At 35.7% G+C, this 24,214-nt stretch overlaps 2 protein-coding genes across 3 annotated transcripts in view; both read right to left on the reverse strand.

Annotated features, from left to right (window-relative positions):
• Positions 1-4,694, reverse strand: part of cfap299 (cilia and flagella associated protein 299) — a 64,936-nt gene extending 60,242 nt beyond the window's left edge. For both annotated transcript variants that reach the window (XM_083527058.1, XM_083527057.1), the window contains exons 1-2: positions 4,529-4,694; positions 1,337-1,467 (exon numbers count right to left, since the gene is read on the reverse strand). In XM_083527058.1, coding sequence (XP_083383184.1) covers positions 1,337-1,467; positions 4,529-4,639 — 242 coding nt within the window. In that variant the 5' untranslated portion in view covers positions 4,640-4,694. The remainder of the gene's footprint in view (positions 1-1,336; positions 1,468-4,528) is intronic.
• Positions 4,695-9,180: 4,486 nt separating this feature from the next.
• On the reverse strand, positions 9,181-23,889 carry fgf5 (fibroblast growth factor 5). The gene is made up of 3 exons (XM_083527065.1): positions 23,524-23,889; positions 21,270-21,373; positions 9,181-10,117 (listed from the first exon to the last, which is right to left on the reverse strand). The coding sequence occupies exons 1-3, from the start codon at positions 23,708-23,710 to the stop codon at positions 9,761-9,763; spliced, it is 648 nt and encodes a 215-aa protein (XP_083383191.1). The 5' UTR covers positions 23,711-23,889; the 3' UTR covers positions 9,181-9,760.
• Between the last annotated feature and the right edge of the window lie 325 nt (positions 23,890-24,214).

Here is a 24,214-nt window from a genome sequence, read left to right on the forward strand (position 1 = left end):
CGTGAAAAAAACAGCAGCTCTTGGAAAAGCTGAATGTGATGAAAACGTCCTGTTACTGGCCGACTCATAAAACTTGCTTATGCACAGCTTATTTCTGCTGTGTCTGGTTGCAAAAAAAAAAAAGTAAAATAAAAAACAAGATACACTGCTCAATGTGTCAGTTAATATTAAGACTGTATATTATGCAACATATTGTTCAGCTTGATCTTAGTATAAATGTCCCAAAAGAGCTGTACATTGTTATTCTGCTCTATTTAGCAACAAACAGAGTTAAGACACACAGCGCTACTGCACCACCCTTTTTAATTGTGCACAGGGTCATTCTCTGTGCGGTTCTCAAATCTCTAATTACAAGGTGCATTCTATTAGCCTTAACAACATAACCATGGGTTTTCATAGATAAAAGGAATGCCCACTGGGACAAACGGTGGTCTAATTAGATAAAGTTTAAAACAGCCTTGTATTGACTGCCATCCATTGGATGCTAAACTAAAATATGATTATGTAGGGCTAAAGAAAAAGCAATTGCAGCTAAATGTTTTTAATATATGGTGTCTTCCAAGTTCAGGTGATTTATACATTAAATCAAGATCAGCACTTTGACCACAGATAAACCTGGAATAGAAAGAAGCTCTTTGATTGCTTTTCTTCTGCTTGTAACTTTATTTTCGGCAAAAGTTTTTTTTTTTTTTTTTTCAATCAGCATTTTGAATTTGATGTATTACCTTACTTAAGCTGAAACCAAGAATGTCTAACCATGTTTTAGTAGGGTCGAATGCCAAAGAGACACGTCTACAGGTGGTTTAGGCAGGGGAGCTGGCCGCAAGCAGCCAGAGAAAACACAAATATAGTGCTCCAAAAATGTTTCCTGAAGACCGACCACACCAACTATGCAATCATTGCTGAGTGCGAGTCCAAGTTTACGGCATCCCAAAACTCCCACAAACACACAGAAAGTACTGCTTTAACTCTCATCCCAGTCCAGGCAACAAAGTCCTAGAATATCACACGAGACTCATCCGGTGACATTTTTTGGCGCATGCCTTCATATAGCACGACGCAAACTGAGATAAACTCTTTAAATTTGTCGTTTCATTCATCCTGATAGTAAAAATTCACCAAACAGGGCTGCAGAATTCATTATTTTGTTTAGATTTTTATTTTGGACTTGCAGCAGACGTAATCGGCTGACATTATGCTGTCAATCCATTGTCCTTGAAATGTTGAATAAACATGTTATGGACTTACTGGAAAACACATTGGCAAATGTGCACTTTCAAGGTCACACAATGGTGTGAAGATCATCCCTTGCTGCGGTCAACACACATTAACTTACTTTTGCTCACTCCGTTTGGAGAGCCTGGAGGCCTGAGCAGCTGCTTTCCTGCTCTCGAATTCCTCTCTCTTCAAGACCTCGCCAGTGCCCCTGAGGCCCAGCTCCACCACCTGGCGAGCCAACTTCTCATCCTGAAAGAGCAATAATCAGATCTGGTGAGTTCTGCACAGGCCAGAAGGGGGTGCTTTCAACGAAGTGAATAACAGTGATCAAGTATTACCTACTTTATACCAATGCATTACAAATTTCACTTTGCAGGTAAATATAGTAACTGCTAGTCTGGAGTAGGTTGATGCTAGTTTAGTGTAGCTGGATATAGATTGGTGCTAAAACATCATCCTTAAAACACACCATGGCTTTCTGGATCAAGGATTTCGGTTGCATGTCAGTGAGTCGATTCAACATGGATCATGCAATAGCCACATAACTTAGAAAGACTTCCTGGGCCTTCAAACAAAATGTCTGCTTTTATGTGGCCATGGGGAAATGAGCTGGTGAAGCCGGACTGGTTAGGAAGGAGCAGCAATGTGGGGGAAAAAGTGGAAGCTCTTAATTTAAATCTAAAGGCAGCTAAATTGTTTCAAGCATTTTGAGGTGGCAAAGGTGGAGACTTATTCTTTTCATGAAGACCGCTGTGATCTGAAGAAATTATAAACTAGTAAACATAGCAGCATGTGTTAAGTGGAATCAAAGGAGTGAAATAGTTACCAAATATTATTATAAGAAAACAATTGGTTTTTAATAATAATTTTATATATATATATATATATATATATATATATATATATCTTGACAAGCTGCAAAGTCACTGTAAAAAGCAATTCACACCCTTGAAGATCAGGGTATATTCATCCTACAGTATCATGCAAATGTAAATAAGATGAAGCCTCCTAAAAAAACTTCCCGAACCATGATTAGTAAATAACACTACATCCCAGAGCTGTGTTTTTACCATGGCCTTTGAGAGGAAAATCAACAGAGATAGAAGTTGCAAAACTCACTGATTGTTACAGTATGCTGGCACTGGAGACCCCTTCCATAAATGTTAACTAAACGACTCTTCACAGAAACTTCACCATATAAACAATGTTTAAAAAAGAAATAAATGAAAATAAGAAAATGTTTTTTTATATACTGTATATATTTGCGGCATTTATATTCTATTTGCGGCATTATATGCTTATTATTAGCTGTAAATTGGGAACATCTGCCTCACAATCCTCTGTGTTACTTGTTACTATAGAAACAAATGTCGAACAAGTGCGAACAACAAACTTGAAAGGTCCCTTGCAGCCTACCACTACTGTCCGAGCTGCTATTATTCAAGCTTTTCTGACCAATCAGATTTGAGAATTTAACAGCACTGTGGTATAAAAGTTTATAATACACTTGTGAGTTATTGACAGCTAATTAACTAAATAAAGGCTTATTTAAATAAAGTTCCATATGGGATGGTTGACTTGGAATGACAACAAGAGTCACTGCTGTGAATACCTGAAACCATAAACTTTATGACGCACACATTTCTGCAACCCAAAATGAGCCATGGCAATGAAAAATGATCCCTAACATGTGTCTGAAACTGTCCCCTTGGGGTAATCATAGTTAACAAAACACATAATGAGTTCACTATTGCGGACAATTCCTCCACCTAATGTTTGAATTATTTATAAACCTCATCTCCTGAGCACCACATTAACAAATCCCAAGTAAGCAAGCAGTCAGACGGAAAAATGTTATTTGGAAATCCGACTTGGGTCCTTGGGGGGTCCAGACAGAATGTTCCCAGGATTCATACCAGGCAGAAGTACCTGCAACGCTTGGATGAAGTAGATGACAGAGCAAGAGAGAGCACTAAATTGTAACCTTATGTAATGATATTGTTAGATTATGCAACTCTGTATATGACCACAGCAATGCAGTGAGCCATAAAATCTTATTAAAGGATCACATACCTAACTTGAAGAAAATTACGGAACTACATATTAACAAAAGAACGTCTTTTATATATTACATTTTCTTCCCTGAATTATGATTCTAGATAGCATTGATTATTAACACTTTTATTCAAAGAAAATTTGTGTCCAGAGTTCAATTGAACAATTCGAGGATTTGTTGGTCTAAGTTTACTTTTATCTCAAACGTGTTTCAACACATAATTTATTTTGTATTCAGCAAATACATTAACTTCTAATGAAAAGCCTTACCTAAGATTATGCCTGAATGTCTGCTGTGATGGATTTGACAGTGAAGGTAAAAAAGCAAAAAATTATTATGAGCATTATGCTCACTATAGATCATTTGTACTCTTAGCTTTTGAGTTAAAGCTACTTAAAGGACACAAACACTTAAAGGAATTATTTTGTTGTGTTTGTTTGGAAACCTAAAACCTATGTAAATTGAATCCTGTATTTTAATTTGAATTAAAAGTAATGGAATGACAGGAAGTTTTCTTAGTTTACTATAAAACTAAATACAGGATTAATTCATTGCACCATTGCAATCATGATTTTTCTTTTTTATACAAATTTCAGGTTCAAAATGTTTGGTTTAATCTTTAGTTTTTATTTATTTAATTGTTTTGTAACAGACAATTACAATAACCTTGAATTTTTTTTTTTATCGTTTGCACATATTATTACATACTTATGTATTTTATATTATTAGATTAATAATTGTATTTTATTTAACAAATATTTCACAACACTCATTGTGATTTGCTTATGGGTGATTTGTATCATATTGTTCACATATAATTTTGTATCTTGGCCCATATATAGATATCTAGCATATACAATTAGTGTAATTTGCATCATATAATGGACCCCAAACGTGACTATATAATTGAAATCCAAACACTATTTATGATGTTATAAATTAGACACCATATATGGTCATTTCCGCACTTCCTTTTATGGGCGCAGAGTAAATTAAATTTACAGCACTTTAATGGCGCCATCTAGCGGTATAATAGACTAAATGCGTTGCTCACTTAATAATCACTGTAGATTAAATACATTCGAGCCAACTAAGACTTTATTACCAGCACTGTCTACAAACCTACAGTTAGTACTGAATTAATTTTTTTAATTTTTATTATGCTTTTTTATTTTACTAAACAAGAACGCCATATTGGCGTTGCCACTTGGGCTATAAAAGGAAATGAAAGAAATCCGAAATGTTTAAATTTACCTCGAGGTAATAAAGGTCTAACGGCGTTATCTTAGAGTCTAAATAGTCGTCGTAAGTAAGAAATTCATCTAGAGTTCCGTCTAAATCCGCTTTAACGCCGTCTTTCTCCATTTTGCTTGGCAAGGTGGTAGAGACAGATGATTTCCATAGCAACGGGGCCACGTGACCGGATAGGTTTCCCAAAGCTCGAGAACAGCAACCATTCAACCATTTACGTAGTGCAAAAGTTTTTACCCCCTTATATATATATATATATATATATATATATATATATATATATATATATATATATATATATATATTCTTTATGGGTTACATGGACAATGAATTTTCCCTGTGCCATTAAAATAAAAATAAAAACTATAAGAATAAGGAAAATACAATAATAAATTAATAAATAAAGGAATAGACTGTACAATTTGTAGGGTATGTAAAAGTGAGGTGGTGCAAATGATAATAATTTCATAATATATACAAGGGTGCAGGGTTGTTTGTGTTAAATAACAGTGTGGAGTTTATATTTATGGAGGCAGATAAGAGATGATGGCGATTCCTTGGTATTGTTGGTGAGGTCAGTTGTGAATATATTTATTAATTGATTTAATTGTTTGTTTGTATACATTTACAAAATGTAAAGTGGGTGAACAGATTTTAAATCCAAATTAAATCAGTATTTGGTGTGACCACCCTTTTATTTTTTAGCTCTTACTTTTGCACACTTTGTACACTTGCACAAAGTCCAGGATTTTGTCTGATCAGAGTCAGGTGTATGATTAACCAATTATACCAAGCAGTTGCTAATGATCATCAATTTCATATGTAGGTTTAAACACAGTCATTAACTGAAACAGAAACAGCTGTGTAAGAGGCTCTGCAGCTAAGGTGAGTTTGTGGAAGACAGTTTTATGTCACAGGTCATACACCATGCCAAGACTTAGCACAGAAACAAGACACAATGCAGTTACATGCCTCAGTATAAACATGCAATGTTGTGCAGCGTAGATGCAGTGGTCGGCCAAGAAAACTTAATGCAGCAAAAAAAGACGCATCATGCTTACTTCCCCCAGAGCTCAAACATAAGTGATAACGACAATGTTTTATATTTAACTCTGCAGTATGTCCCAGTACGATTTAGTGTCATATTAATAAGCAACCCAAAGCTGAAATAATAAAAATATAAAAAAAAATATCTGTACTTCATTATGTATGGATAGGGTCGAGGTAGACACGTATGTGTCTACCTCGAGGTAGAGTCAATTTTCACATTCAGGTTACAAATGGTTACGATTAAAACTGCATTTTTTGGTTTTAGCTTTTCTTATCACTTTATTCTTGACATCAAATAAAATCTCTTTTTTTGTTTTCCTAATGAACTTTGTATAAGATCACAACTTTGTTTAAGATCACAATACAGTTGCTGCCCCCTTACACTTATAAGATTGATGTCCTTTCTAATACACTTATGTAGGGAATGTTGTAGGTGTTCATATGTTCTTTTTCAGTGGTATGTTGAATATTGTGAATGACTTAAATTAGACAAAAACTTGTGCTGAACTGTGCTGAAAGTCAAAGAAAATATCCAGTGTGCATTATGTCACTTATGTAAGAGTATACAGAACTACATTCCTAGAGGAAAAGGTCAGCTGAATGGTTACTTAAAATATATACAGTATATGCAAATAACAACTGTATAACACATGTACAGGGTATTTCCCTGTATCAGGATTTCATAAATCATATCATATCATAACATAACTTTGGTTTTAAAACTTTTTTGTGACTCCCATAGAATATGGCTGTATTTTATGCAATGGTCAATTCTATTGCATTTTAGAATGCAATATATTAAAACATTACATTATTAATACTGTGATGAACTAATGTCCCCTCAAGATTGCATTTCTGCCTCTTGCCCCGTGTTCACAGTGAATCAAATCTGTTCAGAAAGAAAAAAAATGTGTATGATACACTTTACAAAAAATACTAAATATAGTATAAAGCAATTTTTTTAAGTTAAGCTAGTATGTGTATAATCTAAATAGCAAATAACTAGCTCTGCACAACCTATCAACAAAACAGTCATGCTCATCCCTGTGTTTTTTCCTACATTCCTGTAGCCCTATATAGTAATTCAAGAGAACACAAGGCTTTTCAACTTGCACAGGCTAAGATATATAAAAAAAAAAAGCATTGCAATTAAGAAGACATATGATGTCATACAGTGCGTTTGTTGCAGTATATCTCGTAAAACATCTTAGTTTGACCATAGCAAACCAGCAAAACATAATCATCTGCTCTTTAATCATAGCTGTATGAATTCCAGTGAATACCAGTAAGCACCACCATGGATAAGGTATGGTCTATGATTTTAAAGATGGTTAATGATAGTTAAATGAGTTAGGACTTGGTAGATACATTTAGACTATCTGGACAAAAGTACTGGGACACATGTCCATTCCAGCCTTATGTGGTTCTTCCACAAACTGGTACCACAAAGTTGAAGGCACACAATTGTACAGAGTTGAAGATATTAAGTGGCCTTAGCCCTACTAAACACCATTGGGATGAATTAGAATGCTGACTGCACTCCAGGCCTCCTCGCTCTACATTAGTATCCGACTTTATTTATGCTATTTGGATAAATGAGCACAAACCTATACAAGTACATTTAAAAATGTAGTGTAACATCTTCCCAAAAGAATGGCGGTTATTATAACAGCAAATGGGGACTAAATGTGTAATAGGATGTTCAAAAGCGCATACGAATCATATGGTCAGGTGTCCACAAACTTTTGTCCACATAAGGTTCCCTGGTGGTCTAGTGGTTAGGATGCAGCGCTCTCAACGCTGCGGCCCGGGTTCGATCCCCGGTCAGGAAACCAACCCCAGCCATTAGGGTTGCACAAGCCTTAGTGCCTGTCCCAAGCCCGGATAAATGGGGAGGGTTGCGTTAGGAAGGGCATCCAGTGTAAAAACGTGTGCCAAATCAAACATGCAGATGATCCGCTGTGGTGACCCCTAATGGGAGAAGTCGAAAGAAAGTTTTAGTGTATAAAAGCCCAGTTGCTGTTACTGGGCACAGCAGGTTCTCCAGCCCTTTTTTTAGTTAATTGTGCCATCTAGTGGTTTTTAAGCTGTTACAAGATTGAGATGAAAGCAGTAAAAAGTTTGTCATAATTACTCTTGTCCCTTTTCATTTAATCTCTTTGTGAGTATTAAAACCTGCACAGAAGAGCCGTTGAGGATGCGGGCGTCCAGGATAAGAACTAAGAGGTTTATAAAGTTCATGGTCATTTCGGCCTCAAGAAAAAATACTCAGTAGTTAGGTGGCAACAGCACACTACAGAGTCATACTCATCACAAAAGTTATCACATTAAAGTACTGTGTGAGCAAAACTCATGGATATGTTCCCACATCATTTAAAAATAATATGATTGTGATTTGGAATAATTACTCTGTTTACACTGAACTTCACAGTTCACACCAAACAGCATATCTTCAGATGTTGTTAGTTCAAATTCACATCCTTCTCCTGCTCAACACAGAAGGGAACTAGATTTGTTTATTCAGGGAACATTTTCCACTTCTCAAATCCAGGTTTGCTGATGCCGTGGCCACCAGAGACAATCTGGAAAATGGAGAAATCTGCACCTCTATGTTTAAACTGGATTGGTTTTGCCTTGTTGTAGCCTAACTTTTTGTTGATGAAATAATTCTTACTGTCATCATGCATAGGATCTGTAGGGAACTAGATGCTGGAACTAGCATGCACAATGGCAAATAACAAAGCCACATTCAAAATCCCCAAACTTATTTGACTAAACTCGACACTTTAAATAGAATACCTGACAAATTTGAAATAAATGATCATTGATCATCAAATGCTCAAAGCATCAAATGCTGGATAATTTGTGCAACCATTCTGCAAACATTATATAGAAATTTACTATATATATATGCAGAATCTTTTTATATATTGTTTTATTTTCGAGACTAAAATGATCATTGCAGATGGTTAATTTTGTGCATGTCTGGAGGAATGTTTTGGATCATTGTCTTGCCTGACAGTCCAACAACAAAGTTTTAGCTTCACGGCAGAGTCAGTCTGATTACGTTAGAAAATGTCCTAGAACTGGATAGAATTCATAATGACATGTCCTGACAGGTTTTCCATGGCCTTTTAAAAGTAAAAAACAGCTGTGTAACAACACATGGCTGTGGTTGCACTTCTGGACATGATTCTGTTCTGCAAGTCCAACCTAAGTTTTGCATATATGTAAAGACATATAAAATCAAAGTCATCTTAAATAGTTGATAATGGTATGTTATAGTATCATATCATATCATATCATATCATATCATATCATATCATATCATATCATATCGTATCATATCATATGATACGATATGTTGTCTAATCATTTTAAACAGTAGTCTTTTGCTAAATGTAATAGTTATAAAATGTCTGTAATTTATATTTAAAAAAATGTACATTGTATTTTTATAAAAGAAAATTGTTTATATTTATTAGTGTTCTCTGATTCTGATTTCCTGCTTATTTTGAATAAGGAGACCCACTAATACAAAGGGATTCATTGGATAATTAAGACTGCTCTAACCCTACAAATACATTAGTTTTGTTTTGTTTTTTAATAGGATGCAATATGTGTAAAAGGTCTGCATTAAAGATGCGGTTTGTGGCAAAGTACATTACAATTAATTTGCTGATGCCTGTCTTGAATTTGTCTTAAATTACAGAAATCTTATTGTGAAATATAAATGATGAAAGAGAGGAAACGGATCTATGTAGAATATGAAATAAAACAATATGAGTTAGCTGCACGAAGTGAAAGGGTGCTAGTTATTATTATGATCACAAATGTATTTGGTGTTTATCCTCAGTTTTCTGAATAATGCTATTGTCTGTTTTTTAAAACGGTATTATATTTTCATTCTCATCATTCCCATTAAAATAATAGACATTTTTTTCAAATATAGAAAATTTGACATATACATTAGCATAAATAGAGTGTATAAATAGATTCACAAAAAACATTGAGGAACATATATAAATGCTATTGTGGAGGGATTAGGCTTGTAATACCTCCATGTCAACAAGTCAAATTTGAACATCATTTGTTGAATGGAATGCTGAGAGTCAGATGAAATAATGCTTCTTTTACAACTGCTGTCTTGATTTCAAGTTCTCTCCAAGTTTAAGACAACATGGTCTATCCAAACCTAAATTTTGGCCAGTACTTCACAGTTCGAATTTGTTTCTGCCCTGCGTTTATGGTAACTTTGGGGGCTTGAGGTTTTGGCAGTGCCTGAGTCCGTTCCTGCTCTTTATCTGTTATCATAAAGCCCTGTTCCAGTTTCATGTGCCTGTTCATCCTTGGTAAAAAGTGAGTAGACACATGTTGGGATTTCACTCTTGGACTGGAGCCCATTTTGGCCTTCCCTTTTTTGTTCAGTGCCACAAACCACTCTCTCCCAGTCCGGTGATTCTTGTGTATCACTGATGCATATGTGTTGTAGCTGTTCTCTTGAAACCGCTCTCTGAACTTGCAGTCATCACTGAAAGTCTCCTGAAAAAATAACGTACAAATCCATTTAGTTCTGTGCAATCAGTGTCGCTCTGAGATGAATCTTACAAGCATGCAAGTCTTAAGACCATTGTGGAACTAGCAGTAAATCATGTGGCGCAAAGGGTCAAACCTTGCCATCAGAATGAAAACAGGCTGAGAATGAACATTGGATCATCTGGAGCACATCTGGGACAGTGATGTTGTGTCTGTAGTGTAGAGTTACCTGAAGTATTACTCTCCTGTAATTCTCTAATTAAATACCCACACTTTTAATTAAAAGAAGCGTTTTGGTAAACAATTCCAATAACCTCTTACTGTTTTGTTCATGTAAGAGCAAAATTCATATAGTGTTATTATCCAGTAACAATGTCTCAGGTCAGGTAAGTTACATTAATACAAACTTAGTCTCTAAAAGAGTTCTAAAAATCGAAGTTGAAACATACAGTAGACGTATAATTCAAATAAAATAAACGTGTCTTCAGTGAGACCTGTGCACATTACAACTTAATAAAGATGAAAAAAGAAAAGTTTTCAGCATACTGTATACTTTCTCTAGGCCTCTCTTTTCTATTTCTTCCCCCATTCATTCAAACACCTAAGGTTTCTAGTCTAATTTAATAAGAATTTTTGTTAGCAAAAACTAAACCACTAAAACAAATAGATTAAGCTAGCAAAATAGCATCGGCTAAGGTGCATCCTTTAAAATATACCATGCTCTCATGTTTGGTTTTATTTTAGTTTTGTTTTTTGGCCCACCCCTTGTGCTGCCATTGGTTTGTTTTCCTATGGTGTTTACCTCTTCTCCATTAATTAGTGATTACTATTTGTTTGTCTAACCTTGCATCATTGGCTAGTTAAAGTTCCCTTTTCCATGTATCGTGTTTCTTAGTGTGATCTTTTCTAGTTCACTATCTGTCTGGCTCAGTATTGACCTCTGTAGAAGGTCTCATTAGGATTCATGCCTTACCCACAATGACTATTGCATTTCAGCACTTGTTTGCTACTCCCTACATGTTTCACGGTCAGTATCTAATATCTTAGTAATCATCTTCTTTTTGGTGTGACAAAGCTAAAACACCATGCCTAAACAGTCAGTAATTATCATGCACAAACATCACCCACCACATCAGCAGCTGCTGTAGCCCGTGAGTTTCATGGCTTGATTGAGTTAGCCCCTTATGAAGCAAGCTAATGAAAATCAGTGAGAATACTATATCCACAGAGCTGCACATACTAGCTCTGATGCGTGCACAATAAGTGTCTTTTACTTTCATCTGTGGCACAGTCCTGGATATAATGTTCTATTTCCAAAATATTGATGTGCTCTAAGGGTTTCCGTTATGCAGGCCAAAAACTTTATAAATCCATAAAATAGCATTATCTAATAAAAAGACAGTTGCTCTCTGTGTCTTATTCCAGGCAGTCGTTACATGCACACTGTGCCAGCATTTCCACATGGTTAAGGTTTCACACATGTGGTCATGGCATTTTGTGATTTAATTATTTTGAAACAGGAGCTTTTATTTTATGACTTATGAATTTGAATTAATGATTATATGAGGTGACGAATGTATTACATATTACACACCGTTTATACTGATATTATCCATTTATAGTTCTTTTACTGTAAAAACACTATACACTATTATTATTTTATTATTATATTATTTTTATGCACTGGAATTTGACTCTTTATTATAGTTCAAAAAATGCCATCGGCCTGAGAATTGTTTTGTACGCAATTATTTGCTTTTCTTCAGCAACGGCTTTTACTGAATCTAACAGATGACCTTATGAGATAATTACCTGACACACTCAAGGGGAAATGTAACCCAGCCATTAGGGCTGCACAAGCCAATGTACTCTTAGTTCCGGTCCCAAGCCCAGATAAATGGGGAAGGTTACGTTAGGAAGGGTAAAACGTGCCAAATCAAGCGTGCAGATCACAAACTTAAATTTTATACCGGATCGGTTGAGGCCCGGGTTACCAAACACCGCCACAGGTATTGTTATCCAACAGGGTACCGGTGGAAATTGGGCTACTGTTGGCCAAAGAAGGAGAACGAGAGGGTGAAGAAGTCTACAGAGACGGCAGGGAAAGGAGACGTGTAGGAGAGTGGAGGTTTGGGTTGGCACTTCAAATGTTGGTACTATGACTGGTAAAGGGAGAGAGGGAGCTGATTTGATGAAGAAGAGAAAGGTAGATATGTTGTGTGTTCAGGAGATAAAGTGGAAAGGGAGTAAGGCCAGGAACATTTGAGGTGTGTCTAAAATGTTCTATCATGGTGTGGATGGAAAGAAATGGTGTAGGGGTGATCCTGAAGGAAGAGTACAGAAAAAGTGTAGTGGAGGTGAAGAGAGTTTCTGATAGGGTGAATCTGGAAGTTGAAGGGGTGATGATAAATGTCATCAGTGCTTATGCTCTACAAGTGGGTTGTGAGATGAAGTAGAAGGAAAAATTCTAAAGTGAGTTAGATGAAGTGGTGGAGAGTGTACCTAGGAATAAACAATTGGTGACTGGGGCAGATTTCAATTGCCATTTTGGTGAAGGGAACAGAGGTATTGAGGAGGTGATGGGTAGGAATGGCCTTGAAGAGAGGAATGTGGAAGGGCAAATCTTTACTAAAAGGATGGAAATGGCAGTGGTAAATACTTATTTTAACAAGAAGGAGGGGCACATATGGACAATGTTCTATGCAGGAGATGCAACCTGAAAGAGATTGGAGACTGTAAGGTGTTGATGGTGGACAGTGTAGCTAGATAGCATCAGATGGTTGTCTGTAGGATGGTTTTGGAGGTGAAGAAGAAGAGAAGAGTGAGGACTGAAAAAGAATAAGATGGTGGAAACTGAAAGAGGAAGACTGTAGTGTTAGATTCAGGGAAGAGGTCAGACAGGGGCTCGGTGGTGGTGAAGAGGTGCTGGATGATTGGGCAACTACTGTAGAAGTGATAAGAGAGACAGATAAAAAGGTACTTGGTGTGACATCTGGAAATAGAAAGGAAGACAAAGAGACACGGTGGTGGAATGAGGAAGTGCAGTAGAGCATAAGGAGAAAGAGGTTGGCGAAACAGAATTGGGACCGGAAGATAGATGAGAAAAGTAGGCAGGAGTACAAGGAGATGCGGGAGCAGGTAAAGAGGGATGTGGCGAAAGCCAAGGAAAAGGCATATGAGCAGCTGTATGAGAAGTTGGACACTAAGGAAGGAGAAAAGGATTTATACCGATTGGCCAGGCAGAGGGACCGAGCTGGGAAGGATGTGCTGCAAGTTAGAGCAATAAAGGATGGAGATGGAAATGTGTTGACTAGTGAGGAGAGTGTGTTGAGATGGAGGGAGTATTTTGAGAAGCTGATGAATGAGGAAAACACAAGCGAAAGAATGGTGGATGATGTGGATATGGTAAAGCAGGAAGTGGGTAGGATTAGTAAGAAGGAAGTGAGAACAGCGACTAAGATGATGAAGTGTGGAAAACAGTTGGAACAGATGACATATCGGTAGAAGCATGGAGATGTTTAGGAGAGATGGCGGTTGAGTTTTTATCAAGATTGTTTAACAGGATTTTGGAAGGTGAGAAGATGCCTGAGGAATGGAGAAGAAGTGTGCTGGTACTGATCTCACACTATAAAGATATGGGAAAGAGTAGTGGAAGCCAGGCTGAGAGAAGAGGTGACCATCTGTGATGAGGTGGTGAAGGTGGAGGAGTTTAAGTACCTAGGGATAACAGTGCAAAGTAATGGAGGGTGTGTAAGAGAAGTGAAGAAAAGAGTGTAGGCAGGGTGGAGTGGGTGAAGAAGAGTGACAGCAGGAGTGATTTGTGATAGAAGAGTATATGCAAGAGTAAAAGGAAAAGTTTATAGGACTGTGGTGAGACCTGCGATGTTGTATGGATTAGAAACAGTGGCATTGACTAAAAGACAGGGTTACAGAGACAGAGGTGGAGACAGAGGTGGAGCTGGAGGTAGCAGAGCTGAAGATGCTGAGATTTTGATTGATCTCAAGGATGTTTTGGGGACAAAGTAAGAGAGGCACGATTGAGGTAGTTTGGACACGTGCAGCAAAGGAACATGTGGTACATCGGTAAAAGAATGCTGAGGATGGAGCCGTCAGACAGGAGAAAAAGGGTAAGACCAAGCAGGAGGTTTATGGATGTTTTGAGGGAATTTGGTTTGAAAGAGGCAGATGTAGAGGACGGGGGGTATGGAGACGGATGATCCACTGTGGCGACCCCTAATGGGAAAAGCTGAAAGAAGAAGAAAAAGACTCAAGATTTTCTGATAGCCGTGTGCTCTTCGTATTGTGACAACTATGAAAATCCGGTGTGTTATTTATGTTAAGTGCAATCAAGTCATGTCTCATGAAAACATTAATATTTCTAACAATGTTTGCTTTTTGATGCCATTCTGTCTTTACATTGTTTAAAGAATGGATGTCACTATGTTTTTAGGAACCAAATCATTTTTAGGTCTCAATTTCATTCTTTCAGAAAGTCTATAAAGATAAAATATGTCTTTTTATGTTTATGTTTTTTGTAATGATGCATTCTATGCAATTTTTCTGTAATACTTGTAATACTTTATTTACAATATACAAACATCTTCATTAACTATATTAGAATTTTATAGCCTATTAAAGCCATAAAAGTAATATTGTTTTTTGTTTTAAAAAGGAAGGAAACCAAAAGTACAGCTGGAACAGAGACGTCCAAATGATGGCCCGTGAGCCAAAGTTGGTCCCTGGTATTTTTGATATGGCAATGCATTATATGAGAATAGAAGGGAAAGCCACTAAAACAGATCCTATTTTGTAATTTAATATTTACTATAACATTTTTTTTTTTTTTTATCTCCAAAAAAAAGTCAACTGAAATGAAAAGTACACAATATGAGTAAATTTGAATTTGAGCCCAATGTAGAAAAACATAGAAATGTAGAAAAACCTATTGTAGAAATAAAAAAAAAACTAGCTTCTTGTCTCTCATTAGAGGTCAATGATTTTACTGTATAGATTATAGCCTGAATTATTTTAGACATTAATTCTATATTACGATATTCATCTATTGTAGAATTAATGGTATTGTTTCTATGATTATATTATACCATTTAGAAATTTTATTAAAATAGAAAACTTTGAAAGTGAAACTGCATAAGTTAAACATCTTATAAAGTAATATTCTATTTATTTATTTAATTTATTTTCTAATCATTATACATTGATAAGTAAGGGGACCCATGGCATCTTTTATTTTAATATAATGCAGTTTGGTATACTGCAAATTTGCTTGAATTTGGAAAGCTGCATCCTGGGACCTGTGGTGTTTTTTGGGTAATTCTCTCCATATGCAGTATGTATTCAATGAAATATTTACATATGAATTCTCTCTATTAATGAATGTATGCTTATATTTGGGAGTTTGGATTTCCAATTTCTAAAAATAAAACTGGTGGGAAACTATATTGCGTGCCCAAGGATAGTCATTGCCCACTATAGAGCCGTGAGTAACCCCAATCACTGGAAAAATAAAACTTGTTCTGGTTTACTGAAGAGCGCAGCATAGCGGAAAATTATGCCAATTACAGATTGACTAGCCATAACGTCCTGGAGGCACGTAGATTGCTTTGAGTTGCCATAACGCTCTTGATGTAACTGCAGTGTTTCCCTGTGCATCTGATTCCTTACTTTTGTTCACAATAACGGCCATGTAAAGACAAGTACCTATTGTTCCTATTATCGACTGCTTCAACTACAAAAAAGTGTTTCCTCACCAGTCTTCTTTCTTTCTTGTAGTAAATTAGACAATAAATGCACCTGGCCATTACAAAAAACAAAAACACTTCCGCAATAACTGATCTCTGAATGATTGTTACAAACTGGAGTATCTTTCTTTAATTGTTAAATACATTTGTCCTCAAACAGCATAGACAACGTGATTAGAGTTTATCTTTATTAAATAACAATATATTTTTTGTCAGTTTATTAGACTTTAAAGATTGTGTGGTACGATCGTCATACAGGCAGGCATAGAGGCATACAGACTGCTGTAAGCAAGTTCTGTGGTCCAAAGATTTTGCTCTATCTAGTCACAATTTTTGTAGAACTTCTGATCAGGATATGCAGCTCAATACATGTCAGTGTTCCATAATTGTGATAATTATATCTTGCCAAATGAAAGTTACTATGTACTATGCCAGCATCTTCATATTCAAAAACAAATCTCACCTGAACCGACTTTGACACGCCATGCCATTTGGATTCCACATTTTTAAAAGTTATGTAAGTTAATCATAGGGATCATGTAGGTATTATGCAACCTTTTAAATATCACCCTTAAACAACATGTAGTAGCTTTAAAAAAAAAAAAAAATGATTACACTGAAACCATTCTAGCAGATGTTTTTAGTTGGTTCATTCTTTTCTCTCACAGTATCATCGTGTCTCCCATCTCTCAGCATACCAATCATTAGTGTAGTGTTACTGCCCTTAGTTATATTAGATAGAATCTACTTGTTAAAGTATTGCTTGATCATTTACAGAATACAGTATACTTCATTTTAAGGAAGCGTTCCCAGAGTTTGGCATACATTATTTAATTAAGCAATTTTGGAAAACTGGAAATGGAAGTATAGAATCTAAAGAGACGTTCATGCTACCTCCCATAGTATTTTTTTTTTTCTCCAATGTTTGTGCCTCTTACATTATAGTACATTTCCAACAAAAACAGCTTTTAATTAATTAATCAAAGACACATGATACTTTTTGACACTGTATTTACATTTAACCTTATTGAATGTCTGTGACAGTCCAATTGATCACTTATAACAACTATATAATGACCTAAATTCCCTCACCAGCTTCTCTCTGCTCTCTCTCTCTCTCTCTCTCTCTCTCTCTCTCTCTCTCTCTCTCGCTCTCTCTCTCTCTCTCTCTCTCTCTCTCTCTTTTACTCAAAGCTAATACTGTATAATGAACAAACTAACATTGCTTGTCATGTTAGAAATCATAAAAGAAATCAAAAAGCATCCATTCCTAATACTTTCTAAAGGAGGAAAACCTATTAAAAAGACATCTGTGACTTACATAAATAAATTTGAAAAAGAAATAAATAAAACACTTCTTCATCTTTTAGCATTTCTAAAAGACACATGCAGGTTTCCTTTGTTTATATGCACACCTAGTAATTTGGTTGTATGATGAATTCCTTTGATAAAGTATATATAAAGATAAAATATATAAATTGATCAATGTAAGTATATTAAAAACGTTATTAAATAACAAAAATAATCGCTCAGCATGAACACGAACTTTACACACTCTTGGCATCTGAAAAGTTTTATACTTCAAACATTAAGCTAGAATTCCTGTGATGCATTTTGGAAAATTTGCCAGTGGTGTTCTTTACTAAAATATTTCTTTCTGACCTTGCAATCCAATTAATCCCAGAGCAGTTCAATAGCATTTAGGTGCATTTACTGGGCAGGTCATTATCTGAGGGATAACACTCCAGCCAACTGTTTTCTCTCTAAATGATGCTTACAGAGCTTGGGCATATGCTTCAGTTCATTGTCCTGTTGTATGGTAAAGTTGGTTCTAATTAGGTGCAGTCCATTCGGGAATTGCATGACATTGAAGTATGGAATGGTATCCATGTTGGTTTAGTATTTATTTCAATGGTAATAAGTCTACAACATTCCCTGCTTCAAGCAAATCACAAACCGTTAACTTCCACCTCCATGTTTAAATGTGGGTGTGAGGCAGTCTGCTAACATCTCTCCTGTTCTCAGTGTCCTTACATAGGTTTTTCTGTTAGAGACAAAAATGTCAAATTTGCATTAATCCGTCCACTTGCTTCTAGTCATTCCCAATTTTCATATTTTTGACTTTTACCTAGTTTATTGCATATAAACAAAATTTAAGAAAGGGACTGTAGTTACACTGACAGATAGATAGAGAGATTTTGTAGATGGATCTCTTTATTAATCCCATATGGCAAGTAACAGATAAACATACATCTTTGTTAAATACCATGTATTTTTGTCTATTTAATATTGGTTTCAGATTATGTGGAGCTTCCAGCAAACAAGAACTGTGTGTATGACCTGTTACTATAGAAACAATAACCACATTAATATCAACCTATGACTTGTTTTATGATTTATTTTATGGTATTTTGAAACTAAAACCACACTTTTTTATTTGACATTTTTTTCATTGGGGTAGAATTTTGTAAAAGCATTATTACTCTAGTTGAATGTAGCTTGTTTTACTCTCTATATTGGAGCAAAGGTACTTATTTTTTCCTCACTTGGTCACTCCCTTTCTCCCTTGTCAATTGTTTGCTTTATAAATCCAGGTAACCCTTTAACCTTTGAAAAGATTATGTTTGTAATGGTTTGGGAAGAGGTCACACAGCACGATTTACATCTGTCTTCTCCCTGCCATTATCTCGGCAATAAATTGCCCCTGTGAAAACATCTAAATATTAAATATGACAGACAGTGCAACGACATCAGACACTGTGTCACCCGATATCCGTGTTGGCCGGGCCGGAGTATATGTGGAGAGCAGTGCTCCGGGGTTTAAGAGCTGAGCTGACAGGACTATTAAATAAAGCCCTGCAACTGTAGCTGGCCTGAGGAAAATCAAACCTAATTCAACAGTGATGGAGCCAATGCAGCTGCTCTAATTGCTGATGATTTCTGGAGCAGCTTAAAGGATCTTCTTCAGATTTATGTGTAAGTTTTTTTCCATCTTGCATTCCCTCTTGACTCACACTCTCCATCTCATGTCAGGAGGCTAACTAAGTTTTATAAATACTCAGAGCTGTGCAAACGAATACTTTTAGTCACTTGCAAAAATGATTAAAATAAAGAATGAGAAAATTTTGAGCAAAATCTTTTTTTCAGTGATGAGTGTAATGAATTAATGATTATTCAGTATATCATTTATTACAATGTGCTCTAGTGCTAAAAGTAAGAAGAGGGCAAGCTCCCTTTTTGCTTTAGTAAATCAGGAAGAACAACAGCAATTCCGGAAGCTCATCAACCCAACTGGCTTTAAATCTAAATGGAAAGCTTATGTTTACACCAAACATCTTATAATCATTGCTGACTGGCTGCAGAGCATGTAATTTCAGAGATATTAAGGATTTTTACAGTACAAAAAAAATTTACCGTTTTTATTTGTGCTTACTTTTACCCAAGGGCATTGGAATAGTATTTTTTATGCTGTCACCTTTGCACATGCACACTAAAACTCTGGCTAAAAGAAATTTTAATATACTATTCCTTTCTCCTCATGCTAGTAGGATAAGAAACATTGCAATAATTTGGGCCTAACTAGACAATAAATAAATAAAAAAAATGCATAATTTTTTAATTTGGGATAGACATACATTATTCAATCAGCAACAAGCATGTGAACTCTAATGATGGCCGACTTCTCCATGTTGCATTAATGTTGTGATGGATGTGTTGTTTGTCTGATTTTGAAGTGTTTGAAGTTGATGTGTCTTATTTGTTGTTGGGTTTTTGTTTTTTGAAATGCTTTTTAACTGTTGCAGCCAACCTATACAGTCACTAGCCATCTGGTTTAGGACACATCCACATTAGCTCAGTGACAAACAAATTACACCAGTCCTGTTTTTGCGATGACTTTAACTGCCAAATGATTAAAAAAGAGCATACAGTGTGCAATAGTATACGTTGAAACACAAGCCCCCCCTCCCATGGTAGTTTGCTAGATAGTTCCTGAGTGTAAAATTTTAACATATTGTTAGATGGTGAAAATCTGCAACATAAAAAGAAATGTCGAAAGCAGCAAAATGACCGATATTAGCAATTTTTTATTATTATTCTGAAGCACAACTGTTTGTGGTTTGACTTCTATGGGCTGATCTCTGCAGCGTCCCAGATTCTACCATCTTGATGCTCTCCTTATATTTCTTTCTGTCCCTTTTTGCACCTGTGTGTCTCTATTTGCTCACCATATTGATTTTTTCCCCTCCTCGATTATCAGGCATCCCAGACTCGTTTCTAATCTGCCTTTCCCATTAACACATGCTAATAAGCTTTGACTTTTATCAGATGGACTCAAGCCCAAACAGATGATGTCGGCAGTTGACAGAGTGCGGCTTAATGAATTTTTTATTATTTACAAATCTTTCAAATTTGCAGAAATTCACAAAGCTCACTTTCACCCTGATGTGAGGTGAAATAGGAGGTTTAACCTTTTTAGAGGTGGATGCTGATACTTATTTGACTTTGCATCAAACATTTCCGTACCAAAAGATCTGTTTTAGGAATCTGTATACATGCTATGAACTATATAGAATTTTTCATACAAAATCATTCCTAACAAATTTGTATCAAGTTTACAACACTTGGCAATGAATTAATGAGATGTGAAGGGCTGATGTGAATTTAATGTGACCACATATATTATTAATTAGACAGTTAGTAATTATTTAATGCCTGTCAAAAATACTATTTATTTGACTCCAAGGGCAGAATGAGCTGTTAATCCTGTCACATTTGTTGTAAATAGCAGAAATGCACTTTTGATTTAATTTATTTATGTTTTCAATATACATTAATGCTAAAAGTAATTACATAACATATTTATCTAATTTCATTTTAGCTTAACACACACACACACACACACACACACACACACACACACACACACACACACACACACACACACACACACATACATAGTAACATTTTGCAAACAATTCCTAATTTAGCTTACAGATACAGATAAAGTTTAAATGTATTGTGTACATGAAGTGTGCATTCAGACTGGAAGAATATTAATTTTAAATCAGAATATTTATTTCTCTTAATGGTAACTAACAAAGGTATTATTACTACTTATAAAATCGTGTACTTTAGGGTAATTGTAGAATTTGAATTTTATACATGCATCTAAAATAAAGCAAAATGGGGAAAATACACAATTAGTTGTCAGAATTATAATTCTCACTGCATACATAGTCTATTATTTAATTATAAATTTGACAATACTCTATATTGTAATGTTATGGAATGGTACAATTTAAGGTTAAATACCTGGAAAATAAACGTTAGAATGAAGAAAATAAATAGTTTGATGCTATAGGTTGATATGAGGTTGTAACATATAAGTATTGACTCACTGTAGCATGAAGCCATCCTCTCTTATTCATGGCTAGAAATCGGTTGCTAAAGACTCCTCGGATTCCTATAACTCCTTGTGATATGGAAAACAGTTCCAGCAGACCTGCAAACCATCACAAATGGGTTTTATATGTGAGTGATGAGTGATAAGCGATCTGAGAAAGAGAGACTTATAGTAGCATGGTATTGGATATAACCTTAACCAATGAATATACAGACAGTCATTTATACTGAAGCAACAGTGTAATGTGGTCCCATATGCTAAATCTATTACCTTAGCCTTTTTAATGTACATCCCATATGGAAGATAAATCTGTTCATCATAAAAGTGAGTAAATTTATTGAACTGTTTTGGTTCTGTAGGGCCAGAGTTGTCTGGTTTTATCAGGAGGTCAAATTCAATATTTCAGAAGGTTCTTAATCTTTCAGGTTTAGTTTTATCACTCAGTTTGGTGTTTTGTTAAATAACCATTTGTCTTTTTCAGGGTTTTTTTAACTGCAAATTTTATTTACCTTTGATCCGGCACATATTGGGCGTCCAAAGAGACTTAATACAACGGCATGCGCCCCGAACACAGAACCATTAACAGCAATTCAGAGCACGCCGTTCTGGTTTTCGACCAAATAACATTCTCATGCGAGTCATTGCAGCTGTTCGCATAGACCCATTTCCCAATAAACAAACAGACACAAGTAATGCAACATGAACAGTAGTACACATTGGAATGGCCTAATAAGTTAATCACGTGCAAATCAAGCCAGATGATATATTACTTTTAAGTACATGAAAAACACATTTTGATTTTGTGCGGCTTGATAGTTGACAAAATTCAAAAGAAGGTTAAAAAGAGTAATTGGGGAAAAAAAAATCTTAATTTTAATAATGTTAATAAGAAATCACAATAACCAACTAGCTTTCAAGTTTCCAAAACATTCCACATTCTTTAATTTCACTTTAAATAGATACAAAAAAATGTGGTGTCAAATTACTGTCATAAAGGTGAAATCAATTTTTTTTTAATTTAGTGGTAATGTATCACTAAGTGCTAAAACATAAACTTAGTTCGAATGTGTAATCCTCTTCAATTTATACTGCAAAACTGGCTCAATAAATGAATGAGTAATGCATTATAGTCTGTTATCAACAACCGTGGCAAATCTCAAACCTTATTAACCTCTTAACTAACTGTATGATTCTACAATATATACTGATTATATATTTTCATAGGTGATTCTAAAATAGTTAAAATAGGTACATGTAACATTATGTGATATACTGAACTGGCTAATGCCAAAAAAATGGTCAGGTAGTGTGGCCTGATTTTTTTTGTAAGGATTGGAAACATTGGAGGAAACCATATTTGCTTTGTAAAAATGCTGATTCTTTTAAATAAAATCTAAATGCTGTGCAATAGGACTGCTGCAATACAACATAGATATAGTAAAACTGTGATTACAGGTTGTTTAAACACACCACATACTATTCCAGCCTATTAATATTATATAGTTCTGATAAATTTTATACAATGTACTATAAAAGCTCACAATAATAAATTAGGCAAAACTACATATTTAAATGACATCACAATGTTGCTATGCTTAGCACCGTAGGTGTCATTTACACTAGGGGATCCTGGGACATGTTCTTCTGCCATTTTTTAGGAAATAATTTCTATAAAGGTATAAAGGTATAAAGTTTATTCAAAAGGCTATAATAATTTTGAATAAAATGGTTATTTGTTTGTCATTATGAGCATTGTACTTACTAATGATGCTTCTTCCACCTTTACCTACAAGCTAAACCTATTACGTGGTTATTACATTTTATTTATATTGTCCACAAAAGTCTTAATAAAATGTATTGCTTTATATACATATAGCCTAATTATTGTATTGCATAATAACAAACATTATTATATATTTTTTCGAATTAAGAGCAGTTTTCTTTCCACTGCTGATATAATACAGATTGTTAGATTAGAGAAAGTTCAACAAAACCTAAATAAAGTGTCGCACATGTGTTTGTATAATTATATTAATTAAAAAAATAGAACATTTGACTAATTGACTGTTTTAACTATTGTGTTGGTTGTAGGCTAATTTAGTATACTCGTTGAATATGAAGGGAAAATGCATTTTGCAGTTTTGTGCATTTTGCAGCAATAATTCAATACTTATTGACGTCTGATACATTGCAAATTATCTCTCCAGATTTTGCGTTAAAGCGCATTAATTCCACAATCAGGTACTTACTAAGGTGATTTGTCTCGTGACTCCCGTTCACTCTGCCGTTAGGATGGATCTGGAGGTGGAAGCCGATGCCCACCCTGCAGTACAGAGTGCCAGTGCGGCGACCCGAGACCACCAGGTGATCCTCCAACCAAACAGCCTCGGTGCCAATCAGCTGAGCTACAAGCGCGAGCAGGAGAGCAACATGCATTCTTCCCCAAAACAGCTCTCGCTTTCTTTTTCTTTTATTTTCTCCCTCTTTGCACCACTTAAGTCATATCCTGCATTTTGTGCGTCTTTTTTTTCCCACGCAGTTCAGATAGCTGATAGCCAGGAGCTGGAGCACTGTAGATCCGAGGGTATGAAGATATTTATATCACCAATGATCTCACCAGGATACGCGTGCTTGAGTTTTGAAGGACGCGCGCTCTCTCTCTCTCTCTCTCTCTCTCTCTCTCAATCTCTCTCTCCCACTCTCTCTCTCTTTCTGCACAACCAACTTTGATTGTCAAACCAAACACGCCCCCAGTCCTACCCCAAATCTACCACTTTTACGCACGTGCGCGCTTGTTTTGTTCACGACGCGCACGGCGCGAGGGCGCGCGCATGTAAATACAGACCTACGAGACGCACGGCGGCACGTCTTACAGGGGGGGTCTCTTATTGAGCTGAACTTTCTCCAGGACCTAAGCTTTGACACATTACGAGCTCGAGA

This window comes from Silurus aristotelis (assembly GCF_946808225.1).
Source record: "Silurus aristotelis genome assembly, chromosome: 23".
NCBI classification, from domain to species: domain Eukaryota; kingdom Metazoa; phylum Chordata; class Actinopteri; order Siluriformes; family Siluridae; genus Silurus; species Silurus aristotelis.